At 38.2% G+C, this 20,000-nt stretch overlaps 1 protein-coding gene across 1 annotated transcript in view; it reads left to right on the forward strand.

The window, feature by feature from the left end:
* Positions 1–20,000, forward strand: part of LOC115214964 (semaphorin-2A) — a 488,260-nt gene that overhangs the window by 433,898 nt on the left and 34,362 nt on the right. Inside the window, exons 8-9 of the mRNA XM_029784060.2 lie at positions 2,989–3,153; positions 15,697–15,818. Coding sequence (XP_029639920.1) covers positions 2,989–3,153; positions 15,697–15,818 — 287 coding nt within the window. The remainder of the gene's footprint in view (positions 1–2,988; positions 3,154–15,696; positions 15,819–20,000) is intronic.

Consider the following 20,000-nt stretch of genomic DNA (forward strand, 5'->3'; position numbering starts at 1 on the left):
AGCAGACAGGCAAACAGGTATATAGACAAATAGGAAAAAAGATAGATAGATAGATCTACAAACATACACACATAATCAACACACCACAGGATCCTACAAACCAGTGTATATACCTAAACACAACAATAACATCATCATCATCGTTTAACGTCCATTTTCCATGCTAGCATGGGTTGGACGGTTTGACCAGGGTCTGGGAAGCCAGGAGTCTGCACAAGGCTCCAGTCTGATCTGGCAGTGTTTCTACAGCTGGATGCCCTTCCTAATGCCAACCACTCTGTGAGTGTAGTGGGTGTTTTTTATGTGCCATATATATATATAATTTGTATGTATATATATTTGTATATAGATATTTGTCGTGGCAGCACATGTTAGTATCATTGCATTGTCATGTGAGCTGTTATTGATGTGTCTAGGCTTAGTGACTGTGTGGGCCAAATTACATAGTTTGTCCTTGTGATGTGTCTAGACATAAGCAGGTGATACACTGACTGACCAATTATAATGGTGCTGATGTTGTCATGTTCAGATGCTGTGTCATTCCAACCCAGCAGACTGTAACAGTGAATGGTTGCCATTGTAGTAGCAGTGGTGATGGCGGTGGGTTGTTGATATTGATGTAGTGTTTTTAATACATCTATGTCTGTATGTGTGTGTGTGTGTGTGTGTGAAAGAGGGAATCTATATGTGATTAGCGCTTGCAGACTCTCTTCACCATTTCTCTTCTGTACATCTGAATTCTGCTTTGTTTATCTACGTCATCTGTGATTTTAGTTTCTCTAAGAGTGGCAGACTGAGAGTAGTAAATTGCTAAACCGAATTGTCTAAGAGTGTAGAATCTCTAAGTTATTCGGTAAAAATATTATGTGGTATTTAGTTATTTGGTGTTCAAATTCCTCCAAGTTTGTCTCATTGCTTTTCATCCTTCCAGGGTTGATAAAGCACCAATCAAGTGCTAGAATGGATTTAAATTTCTGTCCTTGTGCTTTTGGCAATAAATCCTCATTTTGCTTTGTCTGCGTGCTTGTGGTTCTGCCTGTCTGTATGTTTGCTTTCTGTATAGTCTAGTCCATTATTTATCTGCATGTTGTGGTTGTGTGCTTAAGAAGCTTGCTTCCCATTCGTACAGTTTTGAGTTCAATCCTACTGCATGGTACCTTGGGCAAGTGTCTTCTTCTACAGCCCCCCAGAATGAATCAAAGCTTGCAAGTGGATTTGGTAAGAAGCCCCTCATGTGTGTGTGTGTGTGTGTTCCCATGTCTTGACATCACATGATGCTTGCAAGCAAGCATCATCATCTTCGTACAGGTGAGGTTTTGTTTGTTTTCCAGTCTTCCAGAAAAAAAAACATGTCTAGGTATGGGAAAATGTTACCTTGCTCATTGACCAATACTTCTCATTGGTCTGTCTTGCTTATTCTCTATTGAGGGTGGTGCATTGACTGGATCATTTAGTGATTTGGACAAAATACCTAACGATATTTATTTTGGCACTGAGGCTGCAAATTGGTTGAACTGTCACCAAACTGGAAAGAAAATGCTTAGCAGCGATTCTTCTGATTTTAGAGTTTCAGTGCCACCAGAGTTAGAGTTTCAGTGCCACCTTCCATCCTTTTGAGGTCAAAAAGTGAGTACCAGTTCTAAATTTAAGAGATGAAGAATTATGTACATTATTTACATTTGATGCATATTTGTCCTCATCTTGTTTGTTGTTAACACAACGTTTCCGCTGGAGGGTATATCAGCCGAAACGTTGTGTTAACAACAAACAAGATGATGACAAATATCTGTCAAATGTAAATAATGTAAAGTAAGTACCAGTTGAGCATTGGGCTCAATATAATCGACCTATCTCCTCTCCTAAAATTGCTATCCTTGTGCCAATACATGAAACCAATACTTTAAGTACACTGCAAGGCGGTGACGTGGCAGAATCGTTACCGCACCAGCAGAATGCTTATCAGAATGCTTTTACGTTCTGAGTTCAAATGCTACCGGGGTCAACCTTGCTTTTCATCTTATCCTTTTTAGAGTTGATGAAACAGTCACCAGCTGAGCACTGGGGTTGATGTAATCAACTTCCCACGACCACCACCAACACCCAAAATTGCTGGCCTTGTGCCAAAATTTGAAACCAATATTTATTCTGGCAATTTGTATTAATCATCTGACTTTTCCATGCTTGCATGGGTCAGATAGAAATTGTTGAGGTAGATTTTCTACAGCTGGGTGCCTTTGATGTCCCCAACCCTCACTTGTTTCCAAGCATAGTAATATTTGCCATGGGCAGACATGTTTTTTCATTGAATATCGGACATGAACAACATTGCTCGTATGGTGATAAAAGCTAGTTTGCAATAAGCATAACATATCAAGACAACGGTACATGCAAACACACACACACATCATCATCATCATCATCATCGTTTAACGTCCGTTTTCCATGCTAGCATGGGTTGGATGGTTCAACCAGGGTCTGGGAAGCCAGGAGGCTGCACCAGGCTCCAGTCTGATCTGGCAGAGTTTCTACAGCTGGATGCCCTTCCTAATGCCAACCACTCCGTGAGTGTAGTGGGTGCTTTTTACGAGCCACCGGCACAGGGACCGGAGCTGGCTGGCAAATGGCCATGATCGGTTGGTGCTTTTTACACGTCACCGACATGGACGCCAGTCAAGGTGTGTATGTATGAATGAATGACAAGATTCTTTAAGTTTCCATTTCCCAAATCTACTCATAATCCACTCTTTGGTTGATCCCAATCTATTGTTGAAGACACTTGCTCAAGGCAACATACAGTGGGAACTTGAGACCATATGATGAGAAAGTAACCTTCTCAACCAAATATTATATAATTTTAGAAAGTTTTCTACCTTCACTGATTTAAAAAAAGACATAAAGGTATATCTCTAACTCAGCTGCTATTTTAATGCTTGCTCAATCAAAACCATTTTCATTCTCTCACCAATCTTGTGTTTTTTTCTCTTGCAGACAGTAAAACTTCTGAAGAAGACTTAGTATCAATTTATTCAGGAACATTTGCAGATTTTTCAAAGGCAAGACCCCAAATTTATCGACCAAGTGTGTATACTAAAGATGGTAAATTAGCATATGATTATTTGAAAACAGCTCCCTCTAGCTCTAAGTGGTTGAATGGTAAGTTGCCGTTTCATAATTTTAAGTGGCTCTGTATTGTAAAATTGCTTTACACTGTTGTGAAAATGGTTAATTTAGAGCCATAGAAATATTTTCCAGCATGCAATAAAATCATTATTAAAAAGATATTTCATATAATGAGACTTGTAGATTTTAGCTCTCTTTTGATTTTATCTTGTCTGGTTTTGTTCTACAAGAACATCTTGCTTTAGGAATGGTCATACCTACCCAAAAATCTTAATTTGTAAGAGAACAAAGTTTAAAAAACAAGGAGTTTTTGATAGTGTGAAGATAATGTAAGAGAGTGTCATCATTGTTGATAAGGTTGCAGGTTGCAAATCAAGGACTTTGACAAACTAATTAATCAGGTAACTAATTGATTAATTTATCAATTATCTAATTAATTGCTAATAAAAGTGAAGTAAAATACAAACAGTCTGTGTGCTTCTGTTGGTGGTATGACCCTCCAAAAATTTTGCAATATACTCTTGTAAAATTGCTTATAAAACCGTTTGAACTTTTTTACCAGGTTTCAAAGTACCAGTTTAATAATGAAAAGATAGTTTATCAAATCCCTCCAAATTCTTCTCTATTCTTAATAAGTGAAAAAATTACAATCAGTTAAAAATCCTACTGGAAATATTAAGGAATTTGAGTAAATTTTATTTCTTCCTGTTTGCTACTGGACACGATGACAATTTGGAACAGTTTGCTAGGAAATTAACTTGGTCATTTTTGTTGGTATTTAACCCCAGGTCAGTCCTGATTGAGCTGACCTATGATCAAAGGCATTTAAGCAATGGCCATCCCATCTGTTTTTAAGGCATAGTCTTTGTAGCCTCTTCCACCCATACTTTGTCTAAATTCCTCCTTACTCTAGGGTTATTCTAACATGTTTTTTCTTCCTAGAGCTCCTTTGAAATTCCGTCTGACCATGTGTTCTTTGTAGTCGTTAATTTATGATTTATTCAAGAACATAAACAGCCTCAATCCTACCTTGGAGGCCTTCAAAGGCTGTCTACAGTTTTTTTTACCCCAGACTCTTCCATAAAAATAGTAAGCCCTCATCCAGCAAAATTGTTCATTTTTTTATCAAACACATTCCATCCATATAGATTCTATCTTTATTAGAGAATTTATTTTCAGATTTCATTATCCAATCTGTTCTGCTTTTGTATTTGTTTTGCAAGATTCTTGGTGTGAACATGTGTGTTAAAATGGGAATTTGTTGTACTTTGGGAGGGTCATTATGCCAGTAATTAACACAGACATTTCACTTTTTGTTAACTGGCACTCTGTCAGTTACCACGACAAGTGCTCGAGTTGATTTGATCAATGGAATGACCTTCTCATGAAATTAAAGTGCAAGTGGCTGAGTGTTCCACAGACACGTGTGCATTTAACATAATTTTCAGGGAGATTCAGTGTGACATGGAATATGACAAAGCTGGCCCTTTGAATTACAGAATTATAAGTACTACTCATTTTTGCCAGTTGATTGGACTGGAGCAACAAGAAATAAAGTGTCTTGCTCAAGAACACACTGCACCACCAGGTATCAAACTCAAAACCTTACATTTGTGAGCTGAACACTTTAACCACTAAGCTATGTGCCTTCACTTTGCATTATTACTACTCAATTAGTTAACCAATTAACCAGTTAGGTGCAGGAGTGGCAGTGTGGTAAGTAGCTTACTTACCAACCACATGGTTCCGGGTTCCGTCCCACTGCGTGGCACCTTGGGCAAGTGTCTTCTACTATGGCCTCAGGCCAATCAAAGCCTTGTGAGTGGATTCGGTAGACAAAAACTGAACGAAACCCATCGTATATATATGTGTGTATATATAAGGAGGCTGCCGTGTGTGTATATATATATATATATATATATATATATATCATCATGATCATCATTGTTTAATGTCCGTTTCCCATACTAGCATGGGTTTTATATATATATTTATATATATATAAATGTGTGTGTGTGTATATGTTTCTGTGTCTGTGTTTGTCCCACCAACATTGCTTGACAACCAATGCTAGTGTGTTTATGTCCCTGTAACTTAGCGGTTCGGCTAAAGAGACCAATAGAATAAGTACTAGGCTTACAAAGAATAAGTCCTGGGATTGATTTGCTCGACTAAAGGTGGTACTTCAGCATGACAACAGTCAAATGACTGAAACAAGTAAAAGAGTAAACAGAGTTAACTAATCAAATAATTGATTCATGAATCAGTTGACTAGTAATAAAAAGAGAAATGAAATAGAACAGTACATGTGTCTATTATTTGTACATTTGTCTATTATTTGTGTAATGACCCTCTCAAAGTACAACAGGTTCTGTTTTTGTTTTTGATTTTAAAGACTTGTGTGCATGGTTTTAATTACTTGCTATTTCTAGTAGGTCATTCAACCATGTGAGATGACAAGTACACTAGAGGTCTAAGTGTCATCATCATCATTGTTTAACATCCGTTTTCCATGCTGGCATGGGTCGAACAGTTTGACTGAGTTCTGGAGAGTCAGCTGCAGCACCAGGCTCCAATCTGATCTTGCAATGTTTCTACAGCTGGATGCCCTTCCTAACGCCAACCACTCTGAGAATGTAGTGAGTGCTTTTTACATGTCACTGGCTCAGGAGCCAGTCAGGCAGGCCTGGTATCGATCATGATCAGATAGTGCTTTTTACATACCGCTGGCATGGGAGCCAGTCAGGGGGTACTGGCATTGGCCATATTTGGATATTGCTTTTATGTGCTACCGGCATGGGCACCAGTCAGGCAGGCCTGGCATTGATCACATTCAGATAGTGCCTTTTATGTGCCATCAGCATGGGACCCAGTAGGGGGTTCTGGCATCGGCATCAATGCCAATACCTCCCTGACTGGCTCCCATGCAAGCGGCACATAAAAAGCACTATCTGAATGTCATTGACGCCAGTGTTAAAAAAAAGTAAAGTTACCTTCTTGAGTTATGCTGTTTCATAAGGGTTGGTTTCCCAGTTTCATGGCATATAAATTCCCCACCTAGATGGGACGTTGGTCACTTTTGCCAGTTGAGTGGAGTGGAGCAACGTGAAATGGAGTATTTTGCTCAAGAACACAACACATCACCCAGTCCAGGAATTGAAACCACAACCTTACGATCATGAATCCAACACCCTAACCATTAAGCCACATGCCTCCACTAGCTCTAAGTGTGGGCTCATGACTGCAAGGTTGTGCCTTCTCACAAACCAGTGTGCTGTGTTCTTGGGCAAGACACTTCATCTGACATTGCTTCAGATCACTCAGCTGAAAAAATGTATACCAATGTTAGCTTGGGGTCAATCCTACGATAAACTGGCATCTTCCATGCAGGGAGGAATTTTATACTTAACTGTAAGGCCCAAGGAAAACTGACTGCAATTCCTCAGAACATGCTCCAGCTTAATTGATCTCTAAACTCATAACATACTTTAACTGTTCAACCATATAGAGGGCACCCTTTATAAATTGTTGTTGACTTAATCAGTAAATTAAACAGTAGGTATTCAGAATGTACATTAACAAAATGGGTCTTTCGATATCAATTATGACAGAACATTTTAATTGAAATATAAACACCTGGAAACTAATATTGGAGGACTCTTGCTTCATAGGAAACAAAACACAGCTTCGTATAGAGTTGAAATTGAAAGGGTTTTAAAAGCAAATATATCTGTACCTAGCGGCAACATAGGGGGTACTTTAAACATTGAACCACCAAACATCTAATATAAATGCATAAATAAATAAATGAACAAATAAAGTTATAAAATAAATGGTTGCCAAATCTTGATGCAGTTTATTTTTCACCTAAAATCTATAAATCTTTGGAGATGGTGTTTATTTACCTGTCAAGGAAAAGTCAATTAACATACAGATTAAAGTAATGTTGTGTTGGAGAGAAAATTAATGGACTGTACCTAGGTATATAGCTAACACAGCAGTGATCTGATGCTGCTGCTGGTGTTGTTGTAGTTGTTGTTGTTGTTGATTGGTCTAAGGGTTTGGAGGTGTTTGTTTTGTTTTTTGTTTTTATTGCATTTGTTTTACAGTTTTTTTTTTCTTGGAGGAGGTAGCCAGAGGAAAGCTGCTGGAATGTTTTTTTTAATGTTATTTTGTTTTATATATTTACCTTATTATATTTAATGAAAATAAATGAGTTTTCTTTTCTATCAGTAACTATTATTATCGAGTTTATTTATTACTACTACTACTACTACCACCACCACTTCTACTACCACTACTGCCACCACCACCACCACTAATACTGATGGTAGGTGGTCAATTTTGGCACAGATGTTAGAGTAGTGTTACAGTAGTGTCCAAATGCTTTCGAGCAATTCTTTCAGCTCTTTGCATTCCAAGTTCAAACCTGGTGAGGTCAGTTTCTGTTTCCTTCCATCCAGGGTCAGTAAAATAAAGACTTGAGTTTCTAAATCTGTGTTACTTCCCTGCTTCAAGAAATGGAGCAGTATTGAGCTGAAGGCTTGCAACCTCTTCACTGGCTTGGGAATGAAATTTGCTTAGGGGGTGCAAACCCAGGCCCTCAAATTTTTACAAAGAAGGTCATGTCATTTGTTTTATTTATTTATGTTCTTTGTTCTTTGAGAAGAGAACTAATTCAAGATACTTTTTACAGATCGTTTTTTTTTACTCACCATTTTTTTAAGTAGAAGTGCAAAGTAGGGGTGCATATTTTGATTTTGCACACCACAAGAATTTTAGGAGGTGTGAGTGCATCTCCTGCACCCCCTATTCCCAGGCCCATGATATCTCTTCTTGCCTGTCATGGCTAAAACAAAAACATTCAGTAGCATAAAATGTATGATGATCAACTTTCTTGAGACATTGGATGTCTCCTCAAAGACACACACACACACACCTCAACTAACACAGGACCAAGATGGATGGTGTTTGTGTGCAAGTTAAAAATGCTCGTGCAAGCTCGACCAGATGATAAAGATAATCAGATTGTCTGTGTAACCAGGTACAGGAGTAGCTGTGTGGTAAGTAGCTTGCTTACCAACCACATGGTTCCGGGTTCAGTCCCACTGTGTGGCACCTTGGGCAACTGTCTTCTACTATAGCCTTGGGCCAACCAAAGCCTTGTGAGGGGATTTGGTAGACGGAAACTGAAAGAAGCCCCTCATGTATGTATATATATATATGTATATGTATGCATGTGGATGTTTGCGTGTCTGTGCTTGTCCCCCCAACATCACTCATCAACCGATGCTGGTGTGTTTACGTTCCCGTAACTTAGCAGTTCGGCAAAAGAGACCGATAGAATAAGTACTAGGCTTACAAAGACTAAGTCCTGGGGTTGATTTGCTAAAAGGTGGTGCTGCAGCATAGCCACAGCCAAATGACTGAAACAAGTAAAAGAATAAAAGAACCAATACTCTCTTTCCATCACCTATTTTGTGCAGCCAGCCATCCACCGCCTTCTGTTACCATCATGTCATTAGTGTTACCCATACATTTCATATCCTGTCATTACTCTCTCTCCCTCTCTTCCATTACCTCCTCCCTCCCCCCTCCTATTCTGTTTATCCTTTCATACACTTACTTTTCTTGCCTCCCCATCTCATGTTCTCTCATTCAGTCTTCTACCTACCTTCCCAGGAATGTTGCCTTCGATGAATACATACATCATAGAAAGGTCAGTACTCAAAAACATTGAAGTACATGGTAACCTTACTCGAGCTAGTATCGCCAATAACCCCTTCTTCGGCAACTTTTTTTGGAGAAAATATTTCCTTTTTGGACTAATTTTTTTTATCAGACAAGCTTTCACTCTCATCTGATGTATTCCAAGCTTCTAATAGAAGGGTCACATGAATTGTCATCTTCTGAGCTTGGTATCTGGGAAGGATTTGGAAAAGAAAAAAAACAGATAAAAACCGAGAAATGGCGAGAATTGACATATAAATTCATCTGTGGCTGTTTTTGAAAGTGTATGTTTTTGACGAGTTTACTTGTCACACACTGAAAAAGACAAATTAAGTGAAGGCAGGTTACTCGTCTTAGCTAGGTAAGGGGTTAAAATGAACCCAGGGTACACAATGAAGTTAGTAGTAAATAAACTGAGGGCAAAGAGGATCTTTTAATCTGCTTCAGGTTGTAACAACATCACTAGTGTCAACATCGGCAGCATTATTTAATGTCCATTTTCCATGCTGGCATGGGTTGGATGGTTTCACAGAAGCTGGCCAGCTGAAGATCTGCAATGGCTCCAAGCCTGTTTTAGCATGGTTTCTATGGCTATATGCCCTTCCTGGCGAGCTGGCAGAAACGTTAGCACGCCGGGCGAAATGCATTGCTGTATTTTGTCTGCCGTTACGTTCTGAGTTCAAATTCCGCCGAGGTCGACTTTGCCTTTCATCCTTTCGGGGTCGATAAATTAAGTACCAGTTACGCACTGGGGTCGATGTAATCGACTTAATCCGTTTGTCTGTCCTTGTTTGTCTAATCTGTGTTTAGCCCCTTGTGGGTAGTAAAGAAATATATATATGCCCTTCCTAATGCCAACCACTTTACAGAATGTACTGGGTGCTTTTATGCAGCACTGGCACGGCTGCATTTACGTGACACAAGTTTGGATGCTTTTAGTACATGGCACCAGCATCCATGTGCCAGCAAGATTAGGAATGCTCAGCGGGAGAGGGATAAAGGTGACAAGCCTGTATCCAAGAACAACCGCGTTTAAGTGGTTGATTTTAGGAAGGGTATCTAACTACAGAAAATAAAATAGAATGTTTAAGCAACATAATGTGTTGCAACTCATGTAGGGTTCAAACACATGTTGGATTCCAGTACATGTAGTAGGGTCGTAATTCTGATTAAGAACTGACTTGGAATGTTACAACCCATCAAACTCATCCTAGAATGGAAAACAGATTTTTTTCTTTTATCATTCACTTACTTCAGTCACTGATCTACGACCAGTGCAGGACTGTAGTAGAAGACCATCTGCCCACGGTGCTGCACAGTGGGACTGAACCCCAAACTCAGAGCACATCATGGCAAAATAAGCTTCTTAACCACATGGCCATGCCTGCACCCTAGATCTAAAGTAACGATGATAATGTTCAACGATGATGACAATGACAACGGTGGTGGTGGTGTTAGGGGTGATGATGATGATGATGATGATGATGATGATGATGATAACATTTATCTAAATTAAATGTCTTTATTTTGTGGCATGAGTTTACTTGTCATCATGAGATGCAGGTGTGAACATTGCATCGCCTCATCACAAAGGAATTCAGTTTAAATAAATAATTAAATAATCTCAGCAACAGGTATTCAATGCTCTTTTCCTCTTTTATAGAATATCTACATCATTTGAATGCATTCTCTGTCATACATACACACATGCACACATGTACACACACATGCACACATGTACACACACATGCACACATGTACACACACATGCATGCACACACAAACACACAGTAGATACAATATATGTATTAAGTTGAGGCTCCAGTATGACCTTCATGATGTTGTAAACAAATTAAAGAACTAAAGAACACGCTCACACACATAAATATATATATATATGTATACACACATGTATATGTGTGTATGTATATGTGTATATATATATATAAATATATGTATATATATATATAAATATGTATATGTATATATATATATATATATATATATATATATATATATATATATATATATATATATATATATATATATATATATACATATATATTTATATGTATATATTAATATATTTCTATATATATATAGGTATATAATATATTTCTACACACACACACATATAGATCTATACATACATAAATATAGATATATACATACATAGATATAGATATATTCATTCACACACACACACACATACACACACACACACACAAACACACATATATACACATAGATATATGTATACATATATATACCTAGGTATATGTATACATGTATCATCATCATCATCATCATCATCGTTCAACGTCCGCTTTCCATGCTAGCATGGGTGTATACATTGATATATGTATATATATATGCATAGCTATATGTATATGTATACACACACATGCACATAGTTATACATATATATATATGCACTCACATATATACATGTATATTTATACATGCATACACACACACACACACACACACACGCACATGCTCACAGAGAGCAAAGAGAATTGCAAGCCCATCTCTAAGTGTTTCATGCTGCCAGCTTTAGGTAAAAGACTGCACCGAGTATTTCATTGAATAGAATATTAACAGATAAAAGTGTTTAACAACAGCTGACATCACAAGGCGCTCACATGGCCCATGACATCAACTGTTATTCATCAAATCACATGCATAAGACGAACAGAAAAGGCTGGCGGTCTTGTCCATTGTCAAAGCAGTGAAACTTTAGAGATGGGGTTTGTAATACTCCATAATACATAGAGATGTATTAAATTTAATATACTTCTGGGATAAGAATGTTTGTGTCTATAAAAGTGTGTGTTTGTGTGTGTGTGTTTGTGTGTGTGTGTGTGTGTGTGTGTATTTGTGTGCCCATACACGTATGCATTCAAATAAATGTGTGTGTATATATATATATATATATATATATAAATATTAATTATATATATATGCATATATGTACACACACAGACATTCATATGCTCATAAGTATGTGTGTGTATATATGTATGTGTGTGTGTGTGTGTTTATGTGTTATGTATGTATATACATATATATATGTGTGTGTAATTCGTGCCTGTGTATGTAATGAAGAACTACTACTGCGGCCCCTGAGTGAATATGCTTTGGTAGCGTGTACCATTATTTAGTTAATTACCATAAGTGTATATTTCACATATAAGTATGTATGTATATGTATATATCATCATCATCATCTTCATCATCATCTTCATCTTCATTTAACATCCATTGTCCATGCCGGCATAGGTTGGACAGTTTAACAAGTGCTGGCAAGGATGCTGCACCACGTTCCAGTCTGATGTGGAATGGTTTCTATGGCTAGAAGCCCTGCCTAATTCCAACCCCTTAACAGAGTGTATTGGGTGCTTTTTATGTGGCACCACACAGGCACTTTTACACCGCTCCACATGGGTGCTTTTGTGTTGCACACACATACACACACACACATACACACACACATATATATATACTCTTTTACTTGTTTCAGTCATGTGACTGTGGCCATGCTGGAGCACCGCCTTTACTCAAGCAAATCAACCCTAGGACTTATTCTTTGTAAGCCTAGCACTTACTTATTCTATCGGTCTCTTTTGCTGAACCACTAAGTTACATGGACGTAAACACACCACCATTGGTTGTCAAGCAATGTTGTGGGGACAAACACACACATATATATATACATATATACAACAGGTTTGCCACACTGTGGGACTGAACCCAGAACCATGTGGTTCATAAGCAAGCTACTTACCACACACCCACTCCTATATATATATATGTATATTTATCACCTTGACCGACCAGTCCGTCAGGTGTCCATTTGACACTGCTGGTCACAGCATGCTGTCCACTCCTCTCTGGATTGCACGTTTCTCATCCACGTAATCCCAATCATCCTCCTGAAATCGTAACTCCACAGTCATGGTGGTCTTCTGGGTGGTCGTTTCCGCTCACGCGGGGACCACTCGACAACTGTGCGGGTCCACTGATTATCGGTGAGCCTGGCGACGTGTCCTGCCCATCTAAACTTGCTGCATGCATACTCTGCGGGTATACTCATATATATTATATATATATAACGGGAAGCTTTATGAAAAAAACAAAAGACGAAGGCAGGTGGAAAACAAACGAACAATTGTATTAGTATGGCGCTCAGGAAATATAAAAAAACAAGTCTTTAACGTTTCGAGCCTACTCTTCAACAGAAAGATACACAGAGAGAGAAAAACACAGAAAGCTGGAGAGAAAAAAAATGCGTGCAGTAGCTACGAATCAACATGGCGATCTATATAATATATATATATATGTAGGTTTGTGCGTTGGTGTAACGGTAGCACACTTGGTCGAATATATGTAGATATGTATATATCTATGTAGATATGTGTGTCTTAGTGTTTGTCTCCTCACAGCACTTGGCAACTAGTGTTGGTGTGTTTATATCCCCATAACCTAGTGGTTCGACAAAAGACACTGACAGAATAACTACCAGTCTTAATAAAAAAAAATTAGTACTGGGGTTTATTTGTTTCACTAAATCCTTCAAGACAGTACTCCAGCATGACCACAGTTCAATAACTGAAACAAATAAATGATAAAAGATTAAAGAAAATACACACACACACACACATATGAGGGGATGCTGAAAAGATTCTGGTTTTAAGGGCATCATGAAAGGCCTGGTTGGAGACCTAACCTTCCAAGGACTTTGAAAATCTGAAGGTCTGCTACAACAAGTGTTTGAATTTGAAAGGGAAGTATGCTGAATAAAGTCATAATTAACTGATCCTCCTGTATTTTCGTTTACCCGAAGCTAAGAACTTTACAGTACCCTTCATACGATTGGTGTAGTATGGCTGAAAGATTAAGGTATTTTGCCTTACAACCATGAAGTTCTTGGTTCAATCTCACTGTAAGGCAGCTTAGGGTAACTGTAATTTTCTGTATCCTCAGATTGACCCGTGCCGTGTGAGGGGAAACAAGTTAGATGGAAACTGTGTTGAAGAACCTTGTTGGGTGGATCATACTTATAATTTAATGAAAGTTCTTGTGTGCCAAGTAAACAAATACACTGCACCCCTTGTGCTGGTAAAAAGATGTAAGCTTGTATGGTGCAGTCCCCATAACCTGCCACAACTCCCTATCCAAAAACCATCATTCAGGGCGTAGTTGAAGGGCACCAGAGAGGCAGACAGAGAAAATCTTGGTTTGACAACATGAAGGACTGAAATGGTCACTATACTGCAACCCTGCAAAGCATGACAGAGAACAGAAACTAGTGGTGACAGCTGATTGCAAAAAGCATCTCGGGTGACACCCCAAAGACTTGCTGCATCAGTTAAGAGATCTTGATGATGAATCTAACTTTAGTGATCAATATCATCATACTCACCATTATTTTTCTGACCACTTTTTCATGCTTGCATTAGTCAGATGAAATCTATTGGGGCAGATATTCTATGGCCATGTGGCCTTCCTGTTACTAGCCCTCACTTCTTTACAAGTAAGGTGATTTCCCCATATTTGGACATGTTTTCATGGATGAACTTAAATGAAGGACCAATGCCTGTATGATAAAATGCTCCTTTACAATTACTGCTTCATGAAAGGTGGCGAGCTGGCAGAAACGTTAGCACGCCGAGCGTAATGCTTTTGTCTGCCGCTACGTTCTGAGTTTAAATTCTGCCAAGGTTGACTTTGCCTTTAATCCTTTCGAGGTCGATAAATTAAGTACCAGTTACGCACTGGGGTTGCTATAATCAACTTAATCCTTTTGTCTGTCCTTGTTTGTTCCCTCTATGTTTAGCCCCTTGTGGGCAATAAAGAAATGAGAAACGTTCACAATACCAGCAGTATTTTGTCTGTCTTTACATTTTGCCTTTCACCCTTTTGGGGCCAATAAATTGAGTACCAGTTGCGTACTGGGGTCAATCTAATCAAATGTCCCCTTCCCCAAAATTTCAGGCCTTGTGCCTAGAGTAGAAAAGAACTATTACTTCATCTCAAGACAAGGAAACAAGAACAAAAAAAAATAATAAAACGCATCTCCATACCCATACCCCTCTATTCACATACACACATACATGTATACAACAGACTTTTTCCAGTTTCTGTTTGCTAAATCCATTTACAAAATTTTGGTCATCCTGGGGCTATTATAGACAACACTCATCCAAGGTGCCACACATTGGGACTGAACCAAAAACCAAATTTTGGGAAACAAAACTTCTTAACCACACAACTATGCCTGTCTGGGGAGAGCAACAGCATTATAACCCTTCAGTATTTAATCTGGCCATATCCAGCACAAATATGTTCTACCTGTCTTATGTCCGAACCAGCCAGATCTGGCCTCTCACACCTACCCCATAACGTCATTCTAAAAATAAACAATCGCATCATTGAAATCTCAAAGCCACAAGATAATACAGGATTAATTCAAGATAATCATAATCATCATCATCATCGTTTAACGTCCGCTTTCCATGGGTTGCATGGGTTGGATGATTTGACTGAGGTCTGGTGAACCAGATGGCTGCACCAGGCTCCAATCTGATCTGGCTGAGTTTCTACAGCTGGATGCTCTTCCTAATGCCAACCACTCCGAGAGTGTAGTGAATAAATAAATAATGTGAATGAATAAGCATTACATATGATGGGATAATCTGAATGCTAAAGGATTAAAGAAAAATTTAATCTGTAAGAAGATAAAATTCTGTTGCTTATCTATAATTTGTCACTTCCTTGAGTTAAACCATAAATTGACTAATAATTTCTGAAACTAAACCCTTTTCTTTTTCTTCTCTGTTGTAGAACCACAGTTTGTAGCTTCGTTCAATACAAAAGACCAAGTTCTGTTTTTCTTGAGAGAGTTGGCTGTAGAATATGGCAACTGTGGGAAGAAAATATATTCACGAGTTGCACGGGTTTGTAAGGTAAGTGACATATCCATACATCATTGTCATCATTGTTTAACACCCACTTTCCATGCTAGTAGTTTGGCAAAAGAGACCGATAGAATAAGTACTAGGCTTACAAAGAATCAGTCCTGGGGTCAATTTACTTGACTAAAGGTGGCTGCAGTCAAATGACCAAAACAAGTAAAAGAATAAAAGAATATTGTCTAAGGTGTCTTTCCTTATTTTTAGACTAATGTCTGTATGTCTCTCTCTATCTTTTACTCTAACTCTATTTCTCTTTTCTCTCCTTTCTTCTCCAACTGGGGTGGCCAAGTATCTCCTCTATCCCAAGACACCTATTTCCATCCGTCTGTTATACACTAACCTCTTAACTGGTACAGAGCCATGTCCTTCAATACCACTGATCCTCAATGGTTCTTTGTCTTGTAAATTATTTGGTCACCCTGTTGGTGCTGGTGCCACATAGAAAGCACCCAGTACAGTCTGTGAAGTGGTTGGTGTTGGTTGGCATTAGGAAAAGCATCCAGCCATAGAAACTATGGCAAAGCAGACAAGTGAGCCTGGTACAGTTCTCTGGCTTTCTAACTCCTCTCAAATCTGCCAACCCATACCAGCATGGAAAACATAATGATGATGACTGTGTGATTTGAAAGAAATTTGTCTGCTATTTCTAGTAAATCGTTTACATAGTAAATCGTTTATATATATATTATAATAAATTAGAGACAAAACCACTATTATGCAAATCAAACAAAGAAAGACTTAAGCCAATACATAAAATAATTTATATAAATTAAATTTAATTATATATAATTTATATAAATTATTTTATGTATTGGCTTAAGTCTTTAATTAAATTTAATTTATATAAATTATTTTATGTATTGGCTTAAGTCTTTCTTTGTTTGATTTGCATAATAGTGGTTTTGTCTCTAATTTATTATATATATATATATATATATATATATATAAATCAATGAATATATATATATATATATAAACTGTTGGAACTGTTTTCATAGTGAGAGAAATACTGTTATCATATTGAAACTTTTGTGATATGCAGTTGATGACTGATGAAGGGACAATCTGGCCCTGCAATCTGTGAGCAAAGACTTGCACACACATAATAGCATTTTCACTGTCTTGTTCACTGTTAAGTAGCTATTGCTTTTTAGCCCCTGGTCAGACCTAATCAAGAAAAAATTAGATCAACGATATTCCACCAAAACCACTTTCATTATTTATATATCTTGTTTAGATTATAGCGTGACATTTGAAGAAAATTTGTCTGCTATTTCTAGCAAATGGATTGACCGCATAAAATTCCATTAGCTTGTTTACATCAGAGTTGTTGTTTAATTAGTAGTGAGTAAGAATGAAAAATAATTAAAACACCTGTGCATTCAGCTGTGACAACAATTACTCAGATTCAATTGGCACTACAATATATATATGTATATATGTGTATATATATATATGTATGTAAAACAAAGTTATTTTATTTCACACGGATAGAAACACACACACACACACAGACACACACATACACACACACACACATATATATATATATCCCACCCACATAGGGGTAGAAAACAAATTGATGGCTGTGAAATAATATAAGAGAAAATAAACTTTCCTCTCCTCCGTTAGAATGTATTTACTTGTATTTCATCTCATAGATTCCGGGGTTTACAAAGTATGAAACCCACAAATACACCATATCTGATGTCGATACCTTACCCTATACTTTATTTATTCAGTAAACAGACTTACAGCCTACTTAAGTGGTAGCTACAGTCACCCTAAACATCAACGAATATATATATATATATATATATATATACACATCAATGAATATATATGTATATATATATATATATCATCATCATCATCATCATCATTTAGCGTCTGCTTTCCATGCTAGCATGGGTTGGACGGTTCAACTGGGGTCTGTGAAGCCAGAAGGCTGCATCAGGCCCAGTCTGATCTGGCAGTGTTTCTACGGCTGGATGCCCTTCCTAACGCCAACCACTCCGTGAGTGTAGTGGGTGCTTTTTATGTGCCATATATATATATTTATATATATATATTGTTGTATTTAGGAATGACCATTTTGCCAGTTTAGCCAATATACATACATACATCAATGAATTTATATATATATATATATATACATCAATGAATATATATATATACACTGTTGGAACTGTTTTCATAGTGAGAGAAATACTGTTATCATATTGAAACTTTTGTGATATGCAGTTGATGACTGATGAAGGGACAATCTGGCCCTGCAATCTGCGAGCAAAGATTTGCACACACACACACACACACACACACACACACACACACACACACACACACACACACACACATGCACTCACACATACAAATACACACTTACATTTATGCATAGTACTTGGTTACGGGCAAAGCACTTTTTGCCTATCGAAAAGCAAGCTGAACAGGGTGTTTTTAATCATCATCATCATTTAACATCCGTTTTCCATGCTGGCATGTGTTGGGTTAGATGGTTTGACAGGAGCTGGCAAGGCCAGGGGTGACACCAGGTCCCATATTCTGTATTGGCCTGGTTTATACCAGTGGTTCTAAAAGTGGACAGTACTCCCTCCCCCCTTGGGGGTGGTGGAAAGATCCAGGGCGGGGGTAGGGGAACGTTGAAGAAAAGTGCAATGATAATGGGCTGGCCAAAATGGGATGATATATGTAAAAAAATATAAAATATATATCGATACAGTAATTAGGTCTAAGTTTTATTTGTGAAATACAGTTGTTTTGAATTTGCTGCAGAAAGTGGTCTATATTTATGGTGGAGAGGGAAGGGGGTGCTAGGAATGTGGCCTGGGCGCCAAGGAGACGATAGCCTGAAGAAGTTTGGGAACCACTGTTTTCTACAGTTGGATGCCATTCCTAATGCCAACCACTTCACAGAGTGTAATGGATACGTCTTACGTGGCACCAGCATCAGTGCTTTCTATGTGGAACCATTACTAGCACTTTTCACACGGTACCAGTACCAGTTCTTTTTATATGGCACCAGCACTGACAGGGTGACCAAGTAACCTGCACGACAAAAATACCTCAACTGGAAGTGGGGAGTAGTATTGAGTGGGTGTGGTTTTGTGCCAGTTGAGGGATTTAAGATATAGAGGGGACAGATAAGGGTGTCTTACTTTATATATATACATGCTACTAGTCATCATGTCTGTAGAATCATCAGTATTGCCAAGTGCAATATCATCATTATGTAACGTCTATTTTCCATGCTGATTTGAGTTGGAAGGTTTGACAGGTGCTGGTGAGGCCAGGAGCCACACCAGGATCCATTGTTTGGTTTTTGCATGGTTTCTGCAGCTTGGTGCCCTTCCTAATATCAACTACTTCATAGAGTTTACTGGATGGTTTTTAGATGGCGCCATCACCGTTGCTTTTTACATGGTGCCAATGCCAGTGTTTAGTACGTGACGCAATCACTGGGTCACCAAGTACTTTGTAAGACAAAACCCCACCAAGTGGCAAATTTAAGGATACCAGCTGTATGCCATAACCAATTAAAGCTCCATTTAGATATATATTGGCTGTGTGGTAAGTAGCTTGCTTACCAACCACATGGTTCCGGGCTCATTCCCACTGCGTGGCACCTTGGGCAACTGTCTTTTACTATAACCTTGGGCTAACCAAAGCCTTGTGAGTGGATTTGGTAGACGGAAACTGAAAGATGCCCGTCGTACATATGTGTATATATATATATGTATGTATGTGTGTATGTTTGTCCCCCCCAACATTGCTTGACAATGGTGGTTTGTTTACGTCCCCATAACTTAGCAGTTCAGCAAAAGAGACCGATAGAATAAGTACTAGGCTTCCAAAGAATAAGTCCTGGGGTCAATTTGCTCAACTAACGGTGGTGCTCCAGCACGGCCACAGTTAAATGACTGAAACAAGTAAAAGAGTAAAAGAGAGTAAAGAGTATACACACACATACAAACAAAGAGATAAAGCGATAGAAATAGATAGATAGATAGATAGATAGATAGATAGACAGACTGACAGAGTGAGGGCATATAGATATATAGATGCACTCACAGATACATCTGTGAGTGCATCTATATATCTATATTCCATTACATATTGACATATCTCAGTAACACATGTATACGCATATACTCT

The sequence above is a fragment of the Octopus sinensis genome, linkage group LG8 (assembly GCF_006345805.1).
Source record: "Octopus sinensis linkage group LG8, ASM634580v1, whole genome shotgun sequence".
In the NCBI taxonomy this organism is placed as follows: domain Eukaryota; kingdom Metazoa; phylum Mollusca; class Cephalopoda; order Octopoda; family Octopodidae; genus Octopus; species Octopus sinensis.